Genomic DNA, 27,901 nt, shown 5'->3' with positions numbered 1-27,901 from the left:
GAAATTTGTGCGAGAATCGTCCTCATAGTCAATTTTGATTATTTACAGAAAGTACTTTTGTTGAATATTCTTGTCCGCGCGTTTGAGTTATCACCACCAGTGGTTTTTAAAATTTCGTTACAAAATTGGAGACCGTATTACAAGTACCTTAACGTTGTTTCAATTTAAGAATTCGATAGAATTTGGTAAATTTACCGATTTCAAGTTTGATTTCGACGTTAAACACGGCCGCCGTTTGTCTCTCGTAAGAATTTTCATATCATGTTTTAAAAAGTCGCGGATTCTGTGCTTTAATTTAGATCATCTCGAGTGCTAAAGCAGATTTCCGCAGAAGTCTTTGATTCATCGCACAAGGAATATAATTTTTTTTTATTTTAAAGGAAATATCGAGTTCCTCAGATGTTCGCCAGTTGATTTAAAGTGCTGCAATATCTAAAGTTATTCAGGACGCGCACTACTTTCTGTAGTTATCAATTTGAGTGATCGTCTTCGAATTTTTCCCGGTTCCAAATAAATTTAAAATCAGTGCCGCAAAAAGTGAAAACTCGGTTCTCATCGCGATTCTCAACTTTTCTAAAATTTTTCGCAGCTATACTTCGAAGTGCAACTTACAGCCGTCTCTAATCGTGTCTCAAAATGTGTCCTGAAAATGGTTTGGTCCTCGTTCCATTATTTTGTTGTTCTCTACCTCTTACTACTCACCCTTTTTACTTTAGAAATAGAGCAATTTTTAGGTTTGTAAGTCAGCGAAGTAGACAAATCGAAAAAAATTTCCGGCATTCCTGTTTCATTTGAACGTATTTCTGCCAAACGGAAATATGTGCATTAAGACATGACCCCTGAGAATCATAAGAATACATGCATTACCGGGCTCACGTCACAATGCACATAGTTCCGTTTGGTAGTAATTCGTCCATTTTATGAATTGTGAATATGCGCACACCTTCAGCGCGGTCATTTTTGTATTTAAAATAATTAATTTTTTGAAGGTTCTCTTCATTAATGATAATTTTTACCAAAGTTTCCGAGGAAAATGTAAACTACTACCCAAAAAAGTGAATGCTCGTTGAATTTTTTGGGGGTAAATTGGCAATATGTTTACGCTCTGCGACTTTGCTTTTTTTTACACGTATTACTATTTTGCTGCATTTTGAATTGTCTTGCGTGCACATATTTACGTTTTTTTATAATTGGTGCAGAAAATTAATCAGATTTAGGTATCCCTTCCATTATTCGTTTTAAAATTTAAGCACCTTTTCCACAGTAGTTCGCGTCACATTTTTAATCATAATTTTGACTTCAACTGATGAAATTATTATTCGTCATTTGTGTTATTAGGCAGTTAAACATCTTGAGGGAAATTTAAGCGCAAACCTTTAATGTTGTGTCGATGGGAAAGCAAAGTAACGAAAAACAAAAATAAAAATTAAACAAAGAAACAAACGTTTAGCCAATAAAAATAATTCGATGTAGTTTAGGTCTTTTCTACTTTACGGCAAAGAGACAAACTCTTTAAGGATAAGTGAAACCATTTTAACGCGTAATGAAGGAAATTAAAACATTTAATATCCGTGTATCAAGAATTGTAGACTAATGGATGTAGAATAGTATCTTTACTATTCTGCGGGGAAAACAAGACCAAAAATTTTCGTTCGATTGAAACATTTTGCTCTCTAATTTTTTGGATTCTCTCTAATTTTAGAATTTTTATCTACTATCAAATAGTTTTTAAGTGAAGTCGCATAACCTTCTATTCGTGTAGTCTCTAACGTTCTTCAACATTTACAATGGGTCTCTAGATAACGTATGAATTAAAGTACTATGCAACAAATTTCCCTCTCATAACGTGAGAAAAATGAATCGCACAACGGAAGTCAGTTATTCAACTCCTAATTAGGATTATTAAAGAGGCAGAAATATGCAAGACGTCAATAGAAAATTCGCAGGTGTTGGAGATTTGAGGAAATTCAATTTTAAGTGAAAACCTGAGTAAACCGAGCATAAGAATATGCTTGGTTCCCGAAATGAACATTCATTAGAAGAGATATGACCGAGTGACTTAATCTTGTGAAATACATATGTTAAATGTAGAATCCCATCCGAAAACTTCTCAAAGGTGGAAAATTTTCTATTTTTTAACTTTTCCCATATAAGATAAAATGCATGAACTATATATAAGATAAAATTTATGAAAAATATATAAGGTACAATTTATGAACAATACTGCGACTGCAGGTCGTTAGCACTCTCAGATATGGCAATAAAATTTGTGTGTCAAATTCTCCATTGAACAATCCAACTTTCATCTGGACGTCTTTATGCCAAAAGAAACTGTGTGTTTCTGTCACAGCGTCCGTGTTCCGTAGCTCTTTCTACATTTAGACAGATTGGAATTATATATTTATCTCGATTTCTACCAGAAAGCTTACTTTCCTATAATCACGCATACAGCATTTAAAGCACTTATTTTAACCTGCAACATAGTTCCTTTGAGCATAAATACGTCCATTTGATCTGTGTTGAAAATCCTTGTTAGTAACTCGTTCAGGAGTTGACTTCCGAAATCTCCATTGATTCAGGGTTGCCAAAGTCGGGAAATATCGGGAAAACCGGGAAATGTCAGGGAAAATTTGTAAAATCACCTTTATTGACTTTTTAAAATGGGTTTGAGGTTTCAAACAACAAATTTCGCCCGAAAACTATTTTCAATTATGCCTCATTAACCATCTGTCATATATTCAATTTTCAGGGAATTTTACCAGAATGTGTCAGGGAAATCGGGGAAGTGTCAGGGAATTTCATTTTTCAAATTCTATGGCAACCCCGTTGATTGAATCGTTTACCACGTAAGATTTTGACGCGAAAATATGCGAATTTTTTCCTAGTGGCCTTTTTTACTCTCTTCGTACGTGCGTTTAAAACTGGGGAAGCATTTATTCAGTGAGCCTCAAACGCAACTTATTTGAAGCCGTAGTAAAGAGAGGGAGAAAAATGAGCTTGCCACTAATTCCGAAGCAGAAGGAACCTCACGCACGGCAACGGGAAGGAAAGGAGAGCGAGTTCGAGTCAGGAGTCAAATTCCCGTCAAAAACTGGAAGTCGCTGCTTAACGTCCTCCGGAGAAGTTTAAAATAGTTTCTTTGTCAAGCGCTCGGTAGCCGAGATACAGCGCCGCGGAGTTCCCCGAAGCTCCCAACTTCCCCGTTTATCTTCCGACAGACGAAATTTGCAGCTTCTCATGGCTCTTAACGACGCTGCATTATCCTCAAATTTCCGAAAAATTGCCCCAGAACTGAGGAGCGCAGCGCTTTGCCGCCGGGAGAAGCTGCGGTCTCATATTTTGCCCGTCTTTCTCGAGTTCCCTCGGTGCGGGTCAAATTTCACTCGGCGCGCGCCCCCGCTAAGGCGTTACGCTTACCTACTTCGAAGCCGCTGGTTCGCTGAAGACGAAGTTGCACTTCTGTTACGTAACGATGATTGATGGCGCGAGCTATTTTTTCATCAGGGGAGGGAAGGAAGTGCAGGGCTGCAAAGGTCACGTGAAATCTGAAAAGTCAGGGAAATTCGGACTGCATTTAGCGATGAGGAATTACTATCTTCACCTTCCGACCAGGGTGGCATGAAACGTTAGATAGAAATGAAAGATAGGAAATTTCTGTGAAATATTTCATATTTTTCAGGGGCTAGTTTATGCAATCCGCACTCAAACACACAATAAGAAGACAGTGACAATTTTTACATTTTGCGAAACACGAAGAAGAATCTGTATTTTTCAATATATTTCATGAATTTCTAAAATTTCATGAAATATTCCTCGTGAAATTTACTATGCAGCTAATGTGAGAGTTGCTTTTGATAGAGTAATTCATATCATGCGAGCTGTTTATAGTGGTTGACTTATTCGGTATGCTCATATCAATGGGGCTTCATTTTTTTTTTTTTATTTCCATGAAATTTTGCCACCCTGCTCCCGGCTAAAGTATCACAAAATTTGTTTTAATTTACTGTCATAATACATCATATGTCACAATACATCACAAATTAGTTTACTGTGTGTAATGAAAATTGAGCATTTTCGAGTTACCGAGTTGGTGTGTTTTCGTTCTTACTGATATAATTAATATAGAACATTTCCTTGAGTTACTCAGATTTCTGAGAGGAAGATGAAGTAGGGTTGGGAGGGCCATAAAGAATATGGGAAAGTCAGGAAAACGGAAAATGAAAGTCTAGAAATTTGAAAAAACCGGCAGACAGAGTTCACAGATCTGCAGATACTTAAACGTGTAAATTGATCGTTAAACTGAATTCATCTCAATTTTGATAATGTAACACTGGTGAGAAACACGAATTGAGCACCAGTAGTAGTAGTGCACCAGTGTCTTACGAGGGAAGGAAAGAATACAAGGCACGAAAACGCGCGAAAAAATAGTAAGGGACATTTCACGGAGGGAAGTTCACCTCAGTGCCGATTCTCTCTCTTAATCCTGGGAAGCCCATCAACCGTATCTCAGCTTCATCCGGAGCTAAACGAAAATAAAGCCCGCGGTTTATTTTCATTTTCACCCCTTGTTCCCGCCTGAAAAAAGTAAATTGTGACCGGAGAGATTTTCTTTTCTGTCGTTTGTGTTCAACTAATGTTCTGGATCACCGAAAAAATGGGGAGGCCAAAAGCGAGGGGAGCTCGCGGTACAGGAATCATGAATTGCGAGTTTACAGATTCGGATAAATTCTTTTCCGAGTTGGAAACTAACGCCGAAACGAGGGATAAAGCGGATAAGTGTGATCGACCCACGCCGAATCAGTTCTATAACATTTAAGGCCAAAGTTAAAAGCCTCCCGATAAGCATTGCTTCTCTTGCGAGTAAAAAATTCAGGAGAAAAGGTGCGGACATCTTTTCGATTGCATGGTCAAACCTTTGTCAAGGTTCAAGTTTGAAAAACAATCATTTCATGATGACCTTATCTTAGCTTTGTCGACGGATGTTTCTCTACAATGCAAACATCAACTGATTTTTAGTGTATTTTCCGAAGGAGTTACCAATATTTTCGATTTTTACCTGACCACAATGTACCAATAGAGAAGCGTAAAATTAAATTTCCTTCAAACGTAAAATATCATCAAAATTCCACGCAGAATACGCTGAACTTATCGAACATTTTTGAAATCAACTTACAATTAAGACACTACCGTTTGTTGTTCACACTCAAAATCATAAATTCAAACTTCATGCTAGCGCAAATACCAAAATAGAGTCAGGTAAACTCAACCATAGGTAATAATTTCACTATAAAATGTGCCTAAAAATCCGGGAATTTCTTCTCTTTTCTCTTTGCGATCATATTGTCGTTTAAATTTGGTGGTTGGCTTCGCTTTTACGTTTAAGACTTAAATCAAAGAAGATAAAATTTATATTTGCCTCGCCATTAAGGAGAATAAGCTAGTTTTTCCCGAGAGAATTTGGAAAAAATTATAGGAAACATTGCGTTCTCAATGGGAAGTTTGTCCAATTGTCCATAGAAGTCAGGTGAAATCAGGCAGGCAAAAATCTAGAATTCTGGACTTCAAATACAGAAACGTACAAAGTGTTGCCAATAATAAACTGATAATTAAAAACAAGGAGTAAAATCAGTATCACCATGTTGCAAGATCTATCATCAGCTGTACTTATGTTCAGTCTAATTTTTTACATTGATGTGTCTCCGGTAAGATATATTCAATGAAATTGGTAAAATTAGCATTTAATGGTAATGTCCCAAACCCTTTTAATCTTCAAACGGGCAAATGTGTTAAATTTATCAATCTTCCACCCCTTCGTTCTTATCTTTGTACATCAAAAATAATATTCTGCTCAATTTTAAGATTATTTTCCCAGTCATCGCGGCTTTCACCACCCTTCATTATTTGTTTTCATTCGCTGAATGCAAAGAAGCTGATGAGTATGGGGTGAAAGAGTATAGAGGCACACGAGAGGGAATTGGAACAAAAACCTATCAGGGATGAAATTACGGGTGAGAGGCAAAGTTGGAGGCGAAATGGTGATAACTATTGGATGTTTTTCCAGAACCGCGATGGTGTAGTTGGAGTTGTCGGGGTTTCGAATTATTCGACGTTGTCAAGTTGCTTGTGAATTCTCAGATTTTATCACCTTGTGATCTTCTGTTGAGAAGTAGAGTACCTATATGGGTAGATGGGTTCTTTAAGGTCCAAAAGGACAGTCAATCTTCAGATTCCAGTATCCGAACAATCGGCCAAAAATGTTTTCAAACGAGCGTTCTTCCGCAAAAATGAGTAAATTTATGCAAAGACTAAGTCAAATATGCTCTTTGAAAACAACGGGTTTCCCTTAGCACATCTGCAGTCGCACACCGGTCCGTAGGTCGCGGTCGGACCAATGTAAAACGCCTTCAATTGCGTGTGATACTGTGCAACACACCAGAGTTAAAATAGTTGTATTCTTAGGTTGGAACCTAACTCAATGCACTAGAATTAGCAGTTCCGAGTAGCAAAAAGTAGTCCAATAGTTAAATGTCAAAAATACATATGAAACCATTTATATAATCTACATTTAACTTCTATTTCGGCTACATTATGCAATTGGAGACTATAATATCTGACTCATCCGTAAAAATACTTATGTGCATAGAGTAACTAATGATACATACATTATTCCTAAACTGAGTCAGAGATTGTGGTGCCTAATTGCAAAATGCAGTCCATTTGATCTGCGTTGATAATACTTGTGCATATCTCGTTTAGGAGTTGATTTCCAAAATTATCGTCTTGCGAATAGCTTTCTGCGCCAGATTTTAATGTGGAAACACGCTACGCTCTTCTATAGTTAAGACACTTCGTCTAGTGGATCATTTTTGAGATTGCAAGGTTAATCCTGCGCCGAAATTCCAGATTTTCTTTCTCCGTACATTTGCAAAAAATTCGGGAAAATTTTTACCCGGGAAGTAAGGTCCTTCTTCATAGATCCGGTCACACTACTCGTATGCAATTGACTTACGCATTCTTAACCCACTATTAATCCATTAAGTGCATAAAGTATCGGTATAAGGAGAGTACGGGCATTTACGAAGCTCTTAGGGTCCAAAAGGGCAGCCAACTTTCCAACACAAAAAATGTCGCTGCCAATTTTTAGATTCCAATTTTAAACCAAGATAGCGAAAAGTGTTCACGAATGAGTGTTCTTCCGCAAAAATGAATTAATTTATGCCAGAACTAAGGAAACCCTTGTCATACAAATGACTGACGGGGTGTTATATGTGTAATAGTAAATCACATTGGAAAATTTGAATTCATAAATTGACTGCTCTTTTAGGCCTTAAAATCTCCTAACCTAACCTCCAAATTAACGACTTGTCCGTTCTCTCCCTATGTAGGCACCAAATCTACAAGCGCCCAATCTGGCAAGCATACAAAAAGGCGCAGCAGGGTTGTTGGGGGGGGGAGGGGGGGTTGAATCCGGAGTCGAGCGGGGTCGGGCTCCCGATATTTGTGTGAAATGTGCCGGAATATCGGGAGTAGTCATCGGGTGAAAAGACGCTCTTTGAATTAGTTTCATGCATGAAAATTAAATGAAGCGCCTCGCGGTTAATAAGCTGATTGTTTATGTGTGTTGCCGTGGCGCGGGTGCAGAGGGCGCCCCGCTCGCCCCGCGCCGCTCCCGCCCTCTTGCGGTCACCCTCTTTTCGATCGGCTAATTATTTTATTATGTTGTTCTGTCTCGTTGTGCTCTCGATGTTAATGAGCCTCGTTCGTCGGTGTGTCTCGCCGGGCGCTCGGATGATGCTGAAAAGACCCTCGTCCGCCCTCAAAACTGTTTCAATGGGCAGAAATTGTTACGAGTCTTTTTTACATTATTTCCTCTTTTCTTTTGTTTAACTACCCCATTTCATTCCATTCAGAGTGGTTATGCAGTGCATCTAATGTGCATACAAAATGAGTGGCTAAATCTGGACTCTCGGTGAAAGTATGGGCAATGGGCCTGTTGCCAACTTTTGCTGGAGCAATAAGAATTGCTCCTTATAGATAACGTCTCAAAAATCACGGTGAGCGGATCTGCAAAGTCAGAATTCTGAAATGCACTCCTAACTTCACAATCTGCGCAAGAAATATGCGTTTTTTTTTTAAGATTCCCGCTTCAAACAGGATACTACAGCAACAGCACAGGTGAACATTTCGTTAGAGGAGTCGTTCCATTCAATCCCTGCTCAACATGGCCGACGTTTCCGCGCGCAGGTTGAGGAGAGCACGAGGTGAATCAAGGCGGATATCTATCAACGCGAGAAAAATGTGAATGTAAACACGCCTATTGTTATCGGGTGGTTAGAATAATCGTCCCACCACATGTGTTTTGGCGGATTGGCGTCGGCTATGTTGAATATTGCGTGGTATTCTTGTGAGCAGGGGTTGGATGGAATGACTCCTCTAACGAAATGTTCACCTGTGCCGTGGTAGCGTTTTTGAGGCGGGAAGCTCGAAAAAACGCAAAGTTCTTATGAAAATTGTGAAGTAAGTAGTGCATTTCAGACTTTGCCGATGCGCTCATCGTAATTTTATGGACATTTTCTATGAGTAATAAAGGAATATAACTCCTTTCCAATGTTGCAAAATTATATACATTATATGGACAGAACAGTTTAACAGAAAGGAACCAAGCCACAATGGACAGAACGGTTTAACAGAAAGGAACCAAGCCACATGAGCTATTGCCAATTTTAACTGGGCAATTTAATTTTTTACGAGAAAACGTTTGTGCGGATCCCTTTGAAAATGTTAAGGAATTGTCTTCGTACTATGGAGAAAATTCACTGAAATTTGCACGAAAATCCGCACAACTGTTTTCATGTAAAAAATTAAATTTGGCATTAGCCGATGTGGCTTGGTTCCTTTCTGTTTAACGCGGTCCATTTAATAATATACATTAGGTTATCTTATTTGTTTTGGTTCGAACCGCTGAGTTCGATATTGTATCGAATGACGTAGTCGCTAAATCAGTCTATTGTAGCACTGAACGCAATGAGCAGGGTCGATTAGATGCACCAGTCAGTCACCGTGCATCGGTGGTTAGTCGAGGCGATGTCAAGAATCTGCATTACGGCGTGTCCTCTCCTAATGGGCTGCGCTGAGGATGGATCCAATTAGACCCGAAACGCGCTCACAGTCGCCTCCTTAATTGGTCGTTTTCGTATTGCTCCAAGTAGCACATTAAATCTTTCTCATGGATTTAAATCCGTGAGCCTGTTTTCCCTATTATAAGAGCATGATGCTTATAAAAAGCGTAATGCAGCTTTCTTGAACGTCACTTTCGCTAACCATCAATCAGAATGGAATATAATCATTTGGATAGAGATAATAACTTTTGCCTCACCCGATTAAATTATTTCGCTCGTTTTTGTGGGGTCTTAAAAATACATATATTGTGTCTATTTACAATGGATGAAAACATTTTTTATCATCGCCTAGTTTGAAATGACTTAGAAGATACGGCCCGCTGTTGGAAGGCGCCGCCTGCACCGCAGTGTTAATGCCAACGTCTAGTTACAACTATTCGAACTCTTAGGATGTCCGTGTTGCCTACTTGCAAAATTGAAGGCGCGCTGGCTTAGTGGCAGAAAGTAGCGTTGCCTTCCCAATTTAACTTGTGCCTCACTTGACTAATCGTGTTTCCGGGCGCGTTGGCCGTGCGTTTTCATTCGTTCTGTCCTTTTTATTGCTCTCCGCCACGAAGAAAATATTTTAGAGAACCCGTGCTAAAAATATGTATTAGTAATGAGGATCAAAAAGAACATCCAATAAAAACCTTAAGCTTTTAACCAACTAAAAACTATCCAAACAGCAATGTTTCCGGGGTTCTCTTTTCAATTTCCCTGTGTTTTCATGAATTCCCTGTCTAATTTATCGTTTACCCAGTCGCTACACAGTTGAAAATGACTGTGCTTACAGTTACTTTGAGTTACCTACGTTTTGTCGGTCAGATCAACCAAAAACGGACTTGGTTTTGTTGCGATATGCGGATGAGTTTCGAATTTTTGCGTATTTTTTCACATGAAATATTTAAAAAAATACTGAATTTTTCTGTCATCAAGGTCTTGAATTTTTTGGGAGAGTACCAAAAAAGTACTGATCTTTTGACAGGCTCTTTTAGAAGACAATCTCCCGGTTCATACTATCGTTGAATGTTAGATCATAGAACTTCACAGTGACGTCACATGGTTAATTAATCGGAAAGCCGGCAGTCCGCTGAAACAATACGCCAATGAGATTTTTTGTCGCAATTCGCTGGTGAATTTCGAAATTTTGCGAATTTTGTCACATGAAAAAATTGAAAATTTTACCGAATTTTATTGTTAACGAGGTCTTGAATTTTTTGAGAAAGCTCCGAAGAAGTACTGAACTTTTGAAAGCCAGGTTTAGAAGCTCTCGGTTTATATTATCGTTGAATGTCAGATTATAGAACTTCCAAAGAGACGTCACGTCACATCGTTAGTTAATCGGAAAGCATGCAGCCCGCTGAAACAATACGCCAACGAGATTTTGTGTCCCGATTCGCTGGTGAATTTCGAATTTTTGCGAATTTTGTCACATGAAAAAATTGCAAATTTTACCGAATTTTATTGTCAACGAGGTCTTGAATTTTTTGGGGAAGCTCCGAAGAAGTACTGAACTTTTGAAAGCCAGGTTTAGAAGCTCTCGGTTTATATTATCGTTGAATGTCAGATTATAGAACTTCCAAAGAGACGTCACGTCACATCGTTAATTAATCGGAAAGCTGGCGGCCCGCTGAATCAATACTCCAATGAGATTTTTTGTCACGAATCTGGTGAATTTCGAAATTTTGCGAATTTTGTCACTTGAAAAAATTGAAAATTTTCGAGGTCTTGAATTTTTTGGGAAAGTACAGCCAGTTTTAGAAGCTCTTGGTTTATATTATCGTTGAATGTCAGATTATAGAACTCCCACAGTGACGTCACGTCACATCGTTAATTAATCGGAAAGCTGGCAGCCCGCTAAAACAATACGCCGATGAGATTTGGGGCCAGGGAACGTGTGAAATCGCACATGACAGTCCGGGCCGTGCCCGGGTGTGCGCGGCCTCGCCGTGATCCCCAGCGTTGCGGGATCCGCGCTAGAAATCTCTTTCCACCCTATTCCAGACGATGTGACTTACGCGGTTCTTCGCGCCGCTCCCAGCACGACGCCTCCTCGTCGTCTGGCCGTTAATCCGGATCTTGGACCTGACTCTCAGTGGTTGAGTCGTCCCTGCCAGATCGTCACGAGTGTTTGCTCAGCCCCCCGTTCGGAGACCCGGCGTTTCCGGTGCAGTCCGCCGCTGTAATGAGGGCGACACCCCCCCCCCCCCTCATCCTTTGAGTCGTTGAAATTAGGCTAATCTAACAGTTGAAGCATGACCCGCGACGTATGTAAATCGCCCTCGAGTCTAATGAGCGAGAAACCGAGAGCGCCTTGATTTTTGAGGGTATGCAATTTGAGCTACATCGGAGTTGAGTCTAGTGAGTGAGGAACCGAGAGCGCCTTGATTTTTGAGGGTATGCGATTTGAGCGGCATGCATTGGAGTCGAGTCTAGTGAGTGAGGAACCGAGGGCGCCTGGATGTTTGAGGGTATGCGATTTTAGCTACATTGGAGTCGAGTCTAGTGAGTGAGGAACCGAGAGCGCCTTGATTTTTGAGGGCATGCAATATGAGATACATTGGAGTCGACATAGTTGCATCGCGCCGTCGTCGAAATGAGACTGATCCAATACTGAAAGCATGCCGCGCGACGTATGATTTTCGCTCTCAAGTCCAATGAGCGAGAAACCGAGAGCGCCTGGATTTTTGAGGGTATGCACTTTTAGCTACATTGGAGTCGAAATTGTTGTTTTGTTCTCTGGCTCGACGTTTCAATGAGGCATTGGTGGAATGTGGCGTGGGGAAAGAAAACATCAAGTCTACCGTCTTCGATAGAGACTTGGGTTTAACTCGGGCGTTTCGTTCTTTATTTTTGAAATACTATTTTAGCATGCCGTATATTTAATCACCAGTCTACGGAACATGTAAAAACATGCCCTACTTCACTATGTATACGTTCTATTTTGAAATAAGAAATCTATTGGAAAATCGGTTTCCCGCGCAGTTTTTCAGATTGATTTCTCATGCTTCAGTTTCAAATGATACATCTATTGACAGAGGGGACCTCTTATTAAATTGAACGATCTCCTTAAACCATAAAACCATAAAACTCTTGTTTTTTTCTGGCTTATATTTTTTTTTAAGTATGGAAGTCATTCAGTATTTCAGTTATAATAATTAAAAATTAAAAACCTAAAATTGATTGAATATCTAATAAATTTCAACTCTTGCTAAAAAAAAAAATGAAATCCGATTATCCATTATGCTGTGTTTTAGTATTATCAGCCGAAAGCATTTGTGCCTGTCTGTTATCTCATATGTGTAAGGCTCTTAGGTCTCGGACAAGGTTTAAGTTTATTTGGACGTATTTCTACCAAAGAGACCTATGTGGCGGTGAGAAATATGGGGTGTGCTCTAGAAATCTGCATAAGAAGCAATGTAAAAGTGGGCGTGGTTCCTTTTGTAGAATTGGAAAAGCGGGAAATATCCCGTCTATTTGATAGAATGCAATAGCATTCTATCAAACAGACCTATGTGCCAACTGAATGCGGGAGTCATGAGCCGCGGGCAGGGCAAGAAAGCGTTGTGGACAGGGCTCATGAGTTAAAGACCGCGTAGCTCCTCGAGATCGCTCTCGTCGTCACCGCTGACGTCACTGGCGCTTTATTATTCTCATTCACTCTTACGCAAGAGAACTAACGAGCACACCACATATTTCTCACTTGCACATAGGTCTGTTTCATAGAAATACGTCCATTTACGTTAATACAACGAATAATATATTGCGATCGCAATATTCCATTACTCTCTTTCTGTGGGATCAATCAACAAAACATCATTAAAAAAGAGAACCTTCCTTTCTATTATAGGGCATGTATTTTAAATTATTCAGTCATTCCAAACATTTTGAGACACAATTAGAGACCGACTGCTTTTTTCCCTAAAAGATTCTGTATTCTATCTTGTATTTTTGTTTTTCCCCCGCAGTGGCTACGATTCTTATCGTTTGAAGTATGATAAATTCGAAAAGTGATCGACTCATGTGTGATACGTGTGCAAAGCATACATCATAATGACCTCTGGTCTTCCTCCGGCCTTCGTAACGATTCGTTATCAGTGTTGTGATTCGAGAGCCATCCTCTAAAAATGCATCAAGGAGACGCGTACAGAAGACCGCACTCAAAATCGTCTTGGTGCCATACTCTCTCAGCGGAACCGATCGCATCGAGAAAATGCTGCTGCGAATAAAATGTTTTTCGACAACCGTGATTGTGGTCGATTATTATGAAAAATGAAACCGCGTAAGAAAGTTCGTCATAGCTGCAAAACGAGACTGAAGGTCTTATAGCGATCGATGAGTGCGACTTTCGGACGATGTGAAAAAAAAGTGCTCCGCGGCGTCCCACCAGACCTTGACGGTACCCGATCCGTCTGACTCGGAATAACAAGATCACAACTCGCAATTGCGTTGGAAGCAATCTTGATCCGCTGATAGTTCAATTGTTTTTGTTTTGTTATTTTTATTTTTCCAAATCGATTCTGTGTGAAGGTATAGTATAACGTTTTTACTAATCCTGTTATTTCTTGTTTTCCTCCTCTGTTCCATCCATCCTCTCTTCCGCGACTCCTCACTCGTCCTTTGCCACTCCCGACCGACCATTACCATGAACCCCTTCCCGCCTGTTTAGGTAACTGCTCAGGGTGGCAATATGGTCAAACGTTCCCGCCAGCTTGCCACGACCATTCTTGTTATCATTTTGACTGCTGCGGCGCCGTTCACACATGCTGCAGAAGGTGAGTTTGCTTCTTAAATTTTAGTAGTCGTAAGAGAACACTAACGATCGAGGTAGATGATTCCCTGATGCTCAGAAAGAAATGTAAATGTAGGAACTGGGTGAAATTTTTTCGGAACCTCGGAGTCGGTAATATAAATCAATACTTAGCACCTACCTTTACTGTTGAAATAAAATAAAAAATTCTCAAAATTGAGAAAAAATGGCAAATTTGGTTGTATATGTTTTCCAAACCTCTGAGTTCGTGTAAAGTCGTAGTCAAATAGTTGAGTAAATTTGCGCATAAAAAAAAGAGCCACTAGTATAATGATGAAAAAAAAACACAGATTGATGATCAAGAACACCAATTTGTGTTTTGTTTCAATATACTCGGGTAACCTTCCTTTGAAGTGCGCAATTTAACCCAATATGTCTGACTACTATTTTACACGAACTCCGAGGTTTAGAAAATAATTGACCCAATTTGCCAATTTTTTAAGTTTGGAGTACTTTTCGTTAATTCAAGTGAGAAGCAGGTGTTAGGTATTGTTTTATATTAATTATTCTGACGTCTTTGCGATTTTAGTATATCATTTCTCCTCTGTTCGTTTTTTTTTTTTTTTTTTAAAAAAAAACTTCTTACGACACATTTCATCTAACGTAAATGGGACGCTATTTACTTAAATACACGTTTTACATTGCCTCGTTAGCTCACTTGGGTTTTTTTAAAACCAAGAATTAAGTAGCGTTATGCCCTGAAACTTTCTATAAATCTCTCTTAAATCTTAGAACATAAATTCATACAATCTCGAAGTCAAACTGTGCTCAGTATTTGAAACAGTGATACATGAGAGTCTATTAGGCAATGTCTAACGCTGATTCTAGTTCAATTATGATCCGCAATTAAAACACGTTTTTTTCGCCAATTTGGTATCAGCATAACCGTAAAATGATTGTCAATTAAAGTTTCTGAATCGTCTACTTCCCTCGTTTGGAGTTTTAACTTATGTAGTCTCAATTTAATGAATTCAGTTTGACTGTCTCAGGTATTTGTTCGGCCTTTCTTTTTCTCTTTGAGCAATAGAGAAAATTAAAGGAACATCTTGTAAAATATTCGTGGAATAGTTTAAAATGAGAGGCATTCTGTAGGGAGTAAAGAGGGTCGGTAAGAAAGAATACCATAATAAAAATTCATTATTTGCTTGATGATCGAACAAATAATCGCAAGACTTAGATACTTTACTCCCCCGTAAAGGAAAAGAAAATTATGCATTCCGAGTAAAGCATTATGTCGTTTGAAGGAACTCATAGATTATTGGCTGGAACAACCTAAAAATTACCTTCGGTTGTGCGAAAGTGGTGCAGGAAAGAGCCATTCGCGTTTAAACCCTTTCGTTTTTAAGACTTACATAATATCTGGAGCTCCCTATCGGAAAGAAAAGACGGAGCTTTTATTTGTTTTTTACTATCTGGGGTTTCCTCATAGTTTTATGCGCGTCATTTTTATGTGTGTTTCCTTGCGGGGCAGAGCAGGATTAGCATTAAGATAAGAGATATATTTCCCCTGAGAAATTTGTCTAAGCTCTCAAAATGCGAACGCCACTTTTTCGCTCCTCGCCGGCATAATAGGTTACCAACTGTTTGATGTATGTTAGCAGTTATGTGTAGATATTATCAAATATTTGCCGTACAAACACCCGTCGAGAAAAGTAACATTATTCATTTCACTTTTCCGTGATGCCGCGGCGTGCCGTCGGGCGTCGTGGAGTGCAAGCAACTTCCAAGCACGAAGGAGAGTGGAACGCACGGCAAATAGAGAAGAACGTGGATTAAGAATTTTCGTTAAGCCTGCTCGCCGATCGAAGGGCAGATTATATTTTCCGCACAAAATACATATTTTATGGTAATTTTTCTGATCATCGTTGCCGCACTAATTCATTCTCGCACAAATTAGATCTCAAACATCTGGCAATTAAGTCGGTCCAGCAGAATGAAGTTCAGAAGACAGAGTGTCTATAAGTCCGGGATTTCCGGAAAGTTCGGAAATAGTACTGATTTTTTAAGGGCGGTCCGGAAGTATTGGAAAAGTGCGGAAATTCCGTTAGAAAGTCCGGAATTTTTTTTCTTTTTGTCGCAATTTGAGAAATTCAAATTTTTGAAATTTTTTGAATTTCGTCCAATGAAAGTACTGAATTTTTCCGTTGAGGAGGTACTGAAATTCTCGGGAATGTACTGAAAAAGTACTGAAAAAGTACTGATTTGTGGCCAGCTTATTTTAGTAGACACCCTGAAAGAAGAAATCGGAGCAGACTAATTTAGAACAGGAAATATTGACTGCCACTTATAAGTTTTGTACTTACAAATACATCACTCGCTTACAAATTATGGAAGGAATAGGAAGAATTAAGAGGGTGCTGAAGTATAAGCCCGCAGATGAAAATGGAAAATTTTGTGCGGCAACGATGATCAGAAAAATTATCACAAATGTACTTTGTGCGGAAAAGATGGTCAGCCGATCGAAGATATTAAAATGCGAGAATATGGACTTAATTTTGCAGTAGGGAACTACTATTCCTGACTCATTTTCGAAACGACTCATGTGTTACTGTCTTTCCTGTGTAGATAGGTTCTTTTACAGATTATTCAGAAATAGTAGTGTCGTGTTGCACAATGAAATCCGCATTTTAACTTCATTTTGCAGTAGGGAACTACTATTTCTGGTTTATCCCAAGAGGAACCCATCTGCAAAGGGAACCATTTGGCAGATATATTGTTTCGAAGATGAGTCTGAAATACTAGTTCCTTATTTCTAAGTGTAGTCTAATTTGAACTCAAAAAGGAATGTTTCTTTCTATCGAAACACATGAAACAAGTTGAGCATATCGATAGCTCTTGAAATAACACATGCGTGAGAAGTTGATAATTGCAGTTCTTATTGTATTAAACAGTGAATTTAAACCAGACATCAACGCCCATTCGACTGATAAAAAACCGGAGCGTTGATTCACGCACATTTTCCACCTCTTCTGTTGAAGGTACTTCTTACTATAAAACAAATTAAAGGAAAATATCTACATGTGACTGCCGATCAATCATGCTACCGTGATAGCGAAGAGAGCACACTGAAAAAAAATTCTCGGCGTTTTTACCAAGGTCCGTTGGTACCTTTACCATCTTACTTTTTTTTTACCAATTATTGGTAATTTTACCAAGACAGACTGGTGAGCTTACCTAAAAACCGGTATTTTTACTGTTTTTTTCAGGTAAGAATACCACTTTTATTGGTAATCAATTCCCGGTCACTTAGCCATTTTATCTCGGTGATTCTACCACAGTCGATAAAAAATATTGGCGTTTTTACCAAGGTCCAGTAAAATTACCGAGCAAGTTCAATGATTTAACCGAGATTTCTCGGTAAAATTACCAATTCCATAAATGGTAATTTTTCCAAGAAAAAATTGGGATTAAATAGAACCCTGGATTCTTGGTAATTTTACCCTTTTCTTAGTAAATACACCGATATTTTTTTTTTAGTGAAGCAAGTGCATTTCTGTGTGAGCCATGATTAGCAAATACTTTTATGTGTCTCGAGGTTCATCCCAGCATACATTCACTGCTCTCTTCGCTATCATGGTAGCATGAACATTCATCATCCAGGATTTTAGATAAAACCAGTGTGGTCAGAAAAATTATTCCCACTTCTCTCACGGTCGCACAAGTCTGTATGTTCTATTTTCTAAGATATATCTCGGTTTATTGTAGTGGATAGGAAGAGGGTCGGGCGTTGGGCTTTTTCCTAAATTTATCAGAATCCAAAAGTTTCAACCACTCTACTCGAAACGCCGCTGTCAATCGTTTGCCTCGAATTTGCATCACTATACGCATCGTTCACCTTTACATTTTAACGGAAATGCGACTCCATGTTTTTCCCCCGTAAAATTCCACAGCAAAATGTGCAGCAACTTTCCCGCGAGACGATAAAATTTCCATAGGAACTCAGAAGTGTCACAATGAAATTATACCACGCCCCGCTTCCGACGGTCATTCAAGAGCAAAACTTACTTCAAGTCCCGGATAATGCATGTCATGAATATATCGTCGACCTCAATTCGCCGTGACGTTTTAAGACAGTCGCGGAGAAATTGGGTCTCAGAATATTTCGAAAGTGCTCGGAGCGCACCTTTTTCTCGAATCAAATTTTGCTTAAAAGCGGTATCTGTATTCCTTCTCGCAGCACGGCGATGCGGGTTGCCTAACCACCAAGGCGCCTTCCACTCGCATCCATGGGTTGAATATCCTAATGGCTAAGTTGGGGCGGATCGGGAATTCGGAAATAGTGTTTTATGGTAATACGCTCGGCTCGCTCGAGGATCGTTTTGCCGGCGACGTCGATGCTCGATGCACGGCGGAACTTCAACTTCAACTTCGTGTGTCGTGATCATTTGACTGTTGACTGTTGAATGTCTGATGTATTAACCCGCCGCTCGATGTCGCTTGTTGCTGCTGAATCAATCGTAAGTGTATACTGACAACGAGCAAAAAGTCTCAATCGTTTGAAGCGTCGCACGGTGTTGCATACGGCTGCACTAAGAAAAAACATTGTTTCATTTCATTGCGTAATTCTTTCTCTCTAAAATGACTAGCATTCACTGGAAAAAAAACACATTGGATCTAGAGTCCAGACTCTGAAGAACATCGACAAGAAAAAGTACTCTTGATTCAATCAGAATCTAGCTCAAATCAAGAACTAAGCCTCTTAATTTAAGCGGATTTCGTTTTGATTCAAGCAGAAATCCGATTGAATCAAGAGTATTTTTTCTTGTCAATGCTTTCAAAAGTCTGGACTCTGGGTCCAATGTGTTTCTTTTTCCAGTGTTTTAAAACTCTTCCACGCATTACCTGATTGTTGTGCATGAGAATGACCTAGATGGTAAAATAGTGCTGGGTCCGTATTATGCTACGGGAAAGCTAGGGCAAAAAATCCGAAACGATTACTGACTTTAATTGAAATTTTTGGGAGTTTTTTGACTGAATGACTGATCGTCCAGATTTTGTCACTTCGGAGGGGCATGGGTGATCGACCAAATTCTTTATCATGCAAATAGATTTTCATCGATTTCTCTTTTCCCGGGTTTTTCGTGTTCTAACAGACGTCAAATTTGTACTGGGTCAATAAGTGCCTGCAAGTATTGCTGACTTTTGTGGCATTGGCCCATCAGTTGGATTGTATTTTACAATTTGGAACTACAATATCAGGCTCACTTAAGAGACGACATATGTACCATTCGTTTTCCTATGCTTTTGAGTTTTTTTACGGACGGGCTGAAAATTGTAGTTCCTAATCGCAAAATGTAGTCCAGTTGTACTGTCTACACTAAAAGTGCTTCCTCCTCGTAAGTTTAAATGAAAAAGTAATAAAACGTGAATTGGAAAAAACAGGAATTTTGCAATTCCTAATCCAAAGGAATCCTTCGAAATCCTTAAAAATCCTTAAATCCTTAATCCTTTCAAAGGAAATTTTACAATTGTAAGACTTACGTCTTACTATTTTATTTCGCATGATTCACGTGTGCTTTTTTCTGCACGTATCCGAGTCGCGAGTGATTTCGCAGGGACATCTCGGAACTCGGCGTCAACATAATGCATTTTAAATTCCTGTCAAATCTATTCGCTGAATGGTAGACAGGGTCCGCCCGAGGCACGTTTATTTTCAAGTATGCAGACCTATTTGAATTAAAGGCGACTCCTCAAGATTGCCTCGTTCCGACCAAAGCGCGTTCGCCAAACCGTCCGTAAAACCCGGGAATCGAGGCTCAAAAGTCCTCATTCCGCGCGAAATATGACAACGCGGCGGGTGAGAGAGCTCTTTTATTATCCGTCCGCCAACTCAAGCTCGGCCAAATTTACGAAACTTGGAGCTCATTCTAATTGATGTTGAACTTCTGGAAAGAAACTTCCGGCGCTGTACCTTCGTTTGTAAATTTCGCTGAAGTGAGAACTTCAGAATTCGGCCGTTCAGTTGTACAAGTTATTTTTGCGTTGTTAGGAGTGGTTGCTCATTGACAGAGAGTGTTAAAGTCTGTTTTTCCGGTCCTTACAAATAGGGATGGGAGCCTCTTTGACAACGAAATTGTCATTAAGTTGTTTATCTGGCGACGAAAAGGGGAGTGCCGCTCAAGTTTGGAGCGATGGACTCTGAATTAATCGGTTCCTGGAAGGGCATATGACCGCGTTTTTTTTTTATCATGAGATGTTCGTCAAACTTTGGTTTTTGTTTTGTCACTAGTTCAGTTATATTTATGGTCAAAGCCATAAGATTTATACATTCGCCGCAACTCTTACAAGTATCCCATAATTTTCTTCTTTTTTTTACAAAAAAAAAAAAAAACTGATTAAAATGTCTCCCCGAAATTAATTTTTGTAGATGATTCTTGAATGAGTGAAGTGAGTTCGCAGAAAATTTAAACAGAGACAATATTTCGGAGTTATTTTAAAGTGTTTCTCGGTCAAATTTAGGCGGCGTAAAAATATCTGCCGAACTTCAGGGTATGTACCCTCCGGTATGTACCTAAGTACTTCAGTTGTCTGATCCGAACTTCGGCAGCTGGACCTCAAGTTTTCGGATGTGAGATCCGAAAACTTCAGAGATCCATATGATCTCAACTTCGGGTCCCACGCACGAAGTTTTTTGCCCCGTGTTTAATTAATTCGGTCTTAGTTCAGTTGCTGATGAAAAGGAACAGAGGATGCCGAGGTGTCAAATGAAGCATGTCCGCTCGTTATCCAGATTTTCCGGTGAAAAGCGTACAAAAATACCTCATTTTCAGTTGAAGCATCGCGAGGGCGAAATCCCAGCTAATTTAGCGCACGGCGAGTATGAAAATCATCCCTCTCGCGGCGCAAAGCCCGCCGACGCTGGGACGGCAGAGATAGGACGGCCCGTCAATGCACAGAAGCCGAGCAGCTCAAATATAATATTCCCGATGAGGGGTGAAACTCCAAAGGTGTTACACGCTCGACCAAATGTAAACCGCCCCCCTTCCCCCTTCCAAGGGATGGAAACTTGCACTCATCCGCCGTCATCCCTTGCGCGCCGTGAGATGCACGTTGTCCGTCGACGGACCCTCCGTCAAGTGCGCTTTGCAGTGTGCAGTGTGCAACTACCCCAAGTCGCAACCCTCTCTGCACAAATGAGCTTTCATACATACATTAAAACCCCTCTCACGGCGCTCTTTGGCGCTCTGCGACACCCAGAGAGAAGGGGACTTGAGAGATTTGGTTTCTTGGCAATGCTGCCATGCTAAGGAAAAACACCGTATGAACCTTCAGGCATTCCAAAATTTCCTTTGATAAAACGCGAATTTCCTGGTAAACTTATGAATATTTCCCTCACAATTTTTCAGATAATTTTGTTCGCAATTTTACCTGAAGTCCCTGAAAATTTCAAGGGAAAAATTATTCATAGCCTACCGCAAAAATAAACATTTTATCGAAGGAAATTTGACAACGTTCGAATGTTCGCACGGCGTTCTTCCTTAGCACGGCAGAATCGTGGAAGATTTTACTTTCGGGTTTCCAACGTTCAGCTGTTGACCTGCCTACTGCATGGATGGTAAACAACGTGTTGAGCATTTCGTTTTGCAGAAAAGCCGAAGTTTGATCAAATTGTCGGGCTCATGACGTCACCCGAAGCTCATCATCCACCTAGTAGATATAAATGTCGCTTGCCTTATAATAGTCCACTAGAAAATGTTGATTCCCCGAAAGTAAAAGTTTCCTCCTGTCGTATCAGTGGAAGGTCTCTCTTTGTACACGGAAAAAAAAAAGAATTGCTGATTCAGCAATTCAATTGCTAAAAGTAGTGAGTGCAATGTTTCAATGTAGATTTTACAACACAAAAATGCTACTTTAACCACATTGTAAACTAATTTAACCACGGGGGTGGTTAAAGTAGCATTTTTGTGTTGTAAAATCTACATTGAAACATTGCACTCACTGCTTTTAGCAATTGAATTGCTGAATCAGCAATTCTTTTTTTTTTTTCCGTGTACGTGAGAGCCGCCTTCACAGCGCTCTCTGGCGCTCTGTGACACCTAACCGTCTCAGTACTCCTGTCTCCCGCGGAGGAAAAGAGAGAGAACGCGGTCCCGTCGCGTTTGTCGATACAGTTCGATAAATATCGAACCCAGAATCGATTATTGCAAGTTGGGAGCATTGTTACCGACTTGCATAAATCTCCATCGATTGAATTCAATCCAGACAACAAAACCTTTTCCATCGGTGCCTGCAGATTGCTCAATACGTCGGCCTTCGAACATAAGAACGTAACTACCGTTTTGCGATGCACCCTGACGTCAATATAACGCAATGCTCGCCCGCGCTCATCTCTAAGTGCGGTTACGCGTTTTTGTCGGCCAAGCGACGGATACCTCCCATTCACGCACGTCGGAATCGGTCCATACATGTAAGCGAAACCGCGATTTCCGTCATCCATCTACCTCAGCGGCAGCAGCAGGAGGAACAGTCGAAAAAGTTTCGCATGATAAATCGGAGCTGCATCCAGTGGATGCTCTATTATCATCCGCCGCACTGTGGATCGGATCAATAGGAGAGGTCCGGCAAAATTTGGAAACTTTAAACGCTATGGAGATGTTGTATGTGTGAGGAATTTGCGATTTGACCATTGATTCTTTTGTAAAAGTTTGCGAGAAACACGATGGTGTCACTGGTTTTCTCTGAAATCAACTCCCAAGTTCAAAAAAGCTCTCGAATTGAGGCCAAAATGTAGGGGATATCCCACTCTATCCTGAGAGTTCACCTCTACATCAAGACGAACTCTCCATGCAAATATAAGGAGCAAATACATTAGCAGGGATGCCGTGTTTTCAGTTTTGGAGTCCCCAAATAAAGTGGCAGCCCTGTCAATGTATTTGCTCCCTATCTCTGCATGGAGAGTTTGTCTTGGTGTAGAGGTGGACTCACAGGATAGCGTGGGATATCCCCTCCATTTTGGCCGCAACTTGAGAGCTAATTTTGAGCTTGGGAGTTGATTTCAGAGAAAACCAGTGGCACCATCGTGTTTCTCACAAACTTTTATTCATAAATCAACAGTCAAATCGCAAATTCCTCACACATGCAACATCTCCATTAACTCCGATTATGCAAAACTTTGAGGTTCTAAAAATGGTTCCATTGGTTTTCCCGTGAAATTTTCTTACAGAATCACCTCTTGTAAAGTAAAATGTGACGAAATAAACATCAAAATTTGCAGTTGTAGTCGAAAATTTCATGTCCGACCTCCCTGATCGACTCGACCCAGCGTGCGCCGGGCACCAATGAGCGGGCCCGACCGATAGCTGATTGATCTCACTCCATCATTTCGCTCATGTTGGCCATATCCCGGCCGTGATGGCCACGTTACGACTTCGGTTCTTGAATGGACCACGTGGACGTGGATGGACAGCCGATTGCATCTTAATAGGTTTGCCAATCCACCGCTTCATGAAACTCTCTTCCCACTCCCACTCCCCCTCGTCCGTAACCCACCCCTCCTATTACTCCCCCCCCCCGGATTATCCTGCACATCTCCCCCTCCTACTACCCTGCGGGTCGATTGTCAAATCGTTATCGGCCTTGATCGATTATTCCCCATCTTAACAATGCTATATATCGATCAGAGTGATTAAATATTGATTCGAAGATCGAGGCGCTGCTCTTCCTCCTATCATTCCCGCATCTCGATCAGTCAGGCCTTTCGGACACACAGTAAGACTCGAAATCGCTATCATCGTGTAGCCATTTCATGACTAATTACGATTCGAATCTGGATCAATAAATGGACAACCATAGGTAGAACGAGGAGTAACTGTTAGGTGAAAGTCAGCCAAACCACATAATAAAATAACAACTTAATCTGGGGAATTTATGCACCACAAAACTAAAGATTAAAAAAAAACCCGGAATTTTTCGAGGTAGGTATATGAGAATTTCATTTTGAACCGGCCGAAACGGTTACTAATAGGAAAATATCAGAATAAGCGGTAATGGATCAGGAAATTCCGATTGCGTCAAGTATTTTTTAACAACATGCAATTTACCTCTTGCAAAAATTAAATGTCCGGTTCAATTCACCAACTATGCTGGTTTGCGAACGAGTCAGACGAGTGTCAGTTTATTCGTGCGTAAAAGCATGATATTCAATTTGAAATTCAGGACCAATAAGGATATTTCATTAAAATTCTGAAAAAATCAGTGGCGTGGCGTGCTTTGCGATACATCAATCCATCTGCCGTTTAAACCTTCACTGGAAAAAAAACACATTGGATCTAGAGTCCAGACTCTTGAAAACATTGACAAGAAAAAATACTCTTGATTCAATCGGATTTTTGCTTGAATCAAAACGAAATCCGCTTAAATTAAGAGGCTTGGTTCTTGATTTAAGCTAGATTCTGATTGAATCAAGAGTAATTTTTCTTGTCGATGTTTTAAGGAGTCTGGACTTAGATCCAATGTGTTTTTTTTTCCAGTGTATGGAAAAGGATCGATAAACAGGGTGTTCGCAACGAACACCTTATTAATCGATTTTTCATCAATGGGGAAATGTCGATAATCAATCAATTACGCCTCACCACCGGGAAAAGTGTAGCAAAATAAAATATGATATCTTAGCAAGTACCCTGTAACAAGCTTATTCCTCAATTTTTCGAAGGAAATCAGTCGCTTTCATCATACTTAGAATCCTTCGATTCACGAATTGTAAATTCCTCAGCGAAAACCCGCAGAAAAACCGCATACAAGTCCCTCTATAATTAGGGCAAGCCGGTGGCGGTCGGTCGGTGGGTCATAAAACCCGCGGTATCGATTTCAGGAATTTTTCTCGCCGATTCGAAACGACAAAAAAAGCGAGGCTACGTGCAGTTATGCGGCTACGAAAAGCATGAATAACGGGTCGCGACGCTACACGTAATGTGCATGAGCCAGTGTAATAGGCTCAATAATAAATCTTTATTTATGTGAATTGGCGTTATAATTTTCTATCTAATAGTCGTGCGAGGTTCATTCCTGCATGTTCGCTCGCCGTCAACAGAAATAGCATATCCGTGTCTGATATACCATTTCAGTTACGTTGTTGTCGCCCATCGTGGCAGCGTAGGGTGAGCCCTACGGGCTCCAGGCTATTACTCCGGGCTATTTACGCAAACCGAAAATAAGACATCGTTTGACTTCAGCCCACGTTTTCGATGGCAATCACGAAATTATTTATTCCACTTTTGAGTGTTCACTCTCTTTATCTGTAGTTTTCACGTTTTATTAGCTCCCTCTGCCGCGTGGAATGGGGCTCGCGATTCGTCGCTCCGCTGACGCAAGGAAGTAACTGCATTTTTAACTGAGCCGTATCGTCCGTATAGCGCAATTCCCTTCGGGGCTCATGTAGGATTGGAGGTACGCTGTTACGTCAGGAGAGAGACGAATTGATGTTTCGACTCGTTTTCATTGCCACCACCCCCGCCGCGCGAATTTTCCCTCGGAGATGCAACGTTTCCCGATCGGAATCCGCGTATCGTTTGATGGCGGACGAACTGCGCGAAATTGATTTGAATTATTACGTCACTATTTTTGCGTTGCTGCAGATGCAACTGAATCATATCTGGTTCTAGTCATCGCGGTGTAGCGTTATTTTGGGCTCGGGTTTTTCGTCGTTATCGTTATATGTATTCCGTGTCTACATTTTTATATATTTCTGTATCGACGGTACCGTCAGGCAGTTTGCCTACCCGACTATTTTAAGGAGTTTTGTAAAAGTCGTATTCAGTTCCATTCGTTGCTATAGCATTTGAACTTCGTTTTTCAGTCCTTACGAGCATTCCGTGATGAAACGTTTGCATATCACTATATCGACGTTACGACTGAGCAAATTGCCTACTCGGCTCTTTCAAGGCGTTTTATACACTGGAAAAAAACACATTGGATCTAGAGTCCAGACTCTTAAAAACATCGACAAGAAAAAATACTCTTGATTCAATCAAGAACCAAGCCTTTTAATGCGAGCGGATTTCCTTTTGATTTAGGCTTAAATCTGATTGAATCAAGAGTCCTTTTTCTAGTCAATGTTGTCAAGAGTCTGGACTCTAGATTTAATGTTGTTTTTTTTCCAGTGTAAGAGTTATATTTGGTCTCGTTTCATGCATCGTAATGCCGTCAATTTGAACTGTGTTTTGCAGTCCTCACGGGTATTCCATGATAAAAATTTTGCATACCATTATATCGACGCTACAATCAAGAAAATTGCCGACCCGACTCTTTTAAGGCGTTTTGTCCGTCATATTTGGTTCCATTGAACTCAGTCGCGTCGCGTCTTTTTGAATTTGGTTTTTTAGCCCGTGCGACAATCAGTGATCGAATATTGTAGAATATACCACTATATCGACGTCACAATCGAGCGGAATGCCTACCTACCTCCTTTAAGGCGTTTTACAAGAGTCCGCAGTTAGATCAGGTTTTTGATACCATTATATCGACTTTACGGTCGAGCAAATTGCCTACCCTACTTTTCTAAGACTTTTTCTTTTTTCGTTCATTTTTAATGATGAACTGAAGACAGCCGATCTTTTGTTGCGTTCTGTAAGTGCGTCAACTTACTCGGCGCGGACTCCAAGAGAGAAAATGTTTCAGCGGTTGGTGAATCGAGCCGCAATACCTAAAAACGAACGTCGCGGCCAGGAAAAGCATTATTTCGCGGAAAGTTTCAGTGGAGTCGGACGGCGAGTAAAAAGCGTTCACGAAGTTGTCCGTTTAATTGTTCTATTAAAGGGAAGCGGGTATGACCGACGGGCATTTAGTGGGTACGGCTTTCGGGGAACTCGAAGCGGTTAATTCAATTAAAAAGCCCCGCAAGCCTCGCTCGAAGACACGATCGAACGAGAGCCGACAAATGGAGATTGATTCCGGTCTGAATTGGCTACTTGTAAAAAATTATTGTTTACCTTTGTCGGGCGTAGGTCGAAGCGGCGGCGAAGCGGAGGGTGGGGTGACTGCTCGGATCAAGCCGCCCCCTCGTTGTCGGGTCTCTCCGAAAATAATGTCAAATCGGAAAAGAAAACTTCATAGGAAGTGCCGTAAAGTTTACCTCTACAGGGGAAGGTCCAGGAGTAGATGCTTTTTCGCTCTTAGAGTGTCCGTATGCAGGGTGTCTATAAGTCCGGAATTTCCGGAAAGTCCGGAAATAGTACTGATTTCTTAAGGGTGGTCCAAAAGTACTGAAAAAGTGCGTAAATTCCGCAAAAAGGTCCGAATATTTTTTTTTTTTTTTGTCATTTTTGGCGTAATTTCAAATTTTTGAAATTTTTCGAATTTCGTCAAATGGAGACACTGAAAAAGCACGGAATTTGTCAGTCAGAGGAGGTACTGAATTTCTTGAGAATGTACTGAAAAAGCACTGTAAAAGTACTTATTTTTGACCTGCCTGTTTTAGTAGACACTCTGCCGTAAGCCTGGAACACCAAGAAATAAACACAGGGAAAAACTCTGTAGGGTGGAAAAGGAACAATACCTTTTAACTGACTATTTTAGAGGAAATGAGTTAATGACGCTACCGCATTCAACAGCATAAAATAGGCATGCCGATCGTTTCTAATATTTCCCAAGTCCACATGGGAGCGCTGTAAAGACGACGTAATGTTTTAAAAAAATTGCATGATTTTATGACCAGCGCAACTGACCAATTTCTGCTTTAGGCAAAAATACTTGTAAGAAAGAGCGTGAATTGCAAGTGCGTAAAATGCTTTTTGTTCCCAACATTCAAACGTAATTTCATTAAAAATGCCACAACTCGGCAATTTACTTCAGGCATACCAGGAAGATTTTCCTTCATACAAACGATTAGGCAAAAATAGCTTCCACGGGTTAAAATAGTCACTGAATCTAAGTATTTGCGCCAAGTCATTCTCCAAATGAAGGTCAAACATTTGAAAAATACGCAAAAATCAATAGA

General features: G+C 40.3%; 1 protein-coding gene across 7 annotated transcripts in view; it reads left to right on the top strand.

The window, feature by feature from the left end:
- Nucleotides 1-27,901, top strand: part of Lar (tyrosine-protein phosphatase Lar) — a 384,960-nt gene that overhangs the window by 141,600 nt on the left and 215,459 nt on the right. For all 7 annotated transcript variants that reach the window (XM_072300255.1, XM_019047742.2, XM_019047739.2 and 4 more), the window contains one exon: nt 13,828-13,933. In XM_072300255.1, the coding sequence (XP_072156356.1) occupies nt 13,828-13,933 (106 nt within the window). The remainder of the gene's footprint in view (nt 1-13,827; nt 13,934-27,901) is intronic.

The sequence above is a fragment of the Bemisia tabaci genome, chromosome 5 (genome assembly GCF_918797505.1).
Source record: "Bemisia tabaci chromosome 5, PGI_BMITA_v3".
Taxonomy (NCBI): domain Eukaryota; kingdom Metazoa; phylum Arthropoda; class Insecta; order Hemiptera; family Aleyrodidae; genus Bemisia; species Bemisia tabaci.
This window is presented reverse-complemented; position numbering and strand designations above follow the sequence as displayed.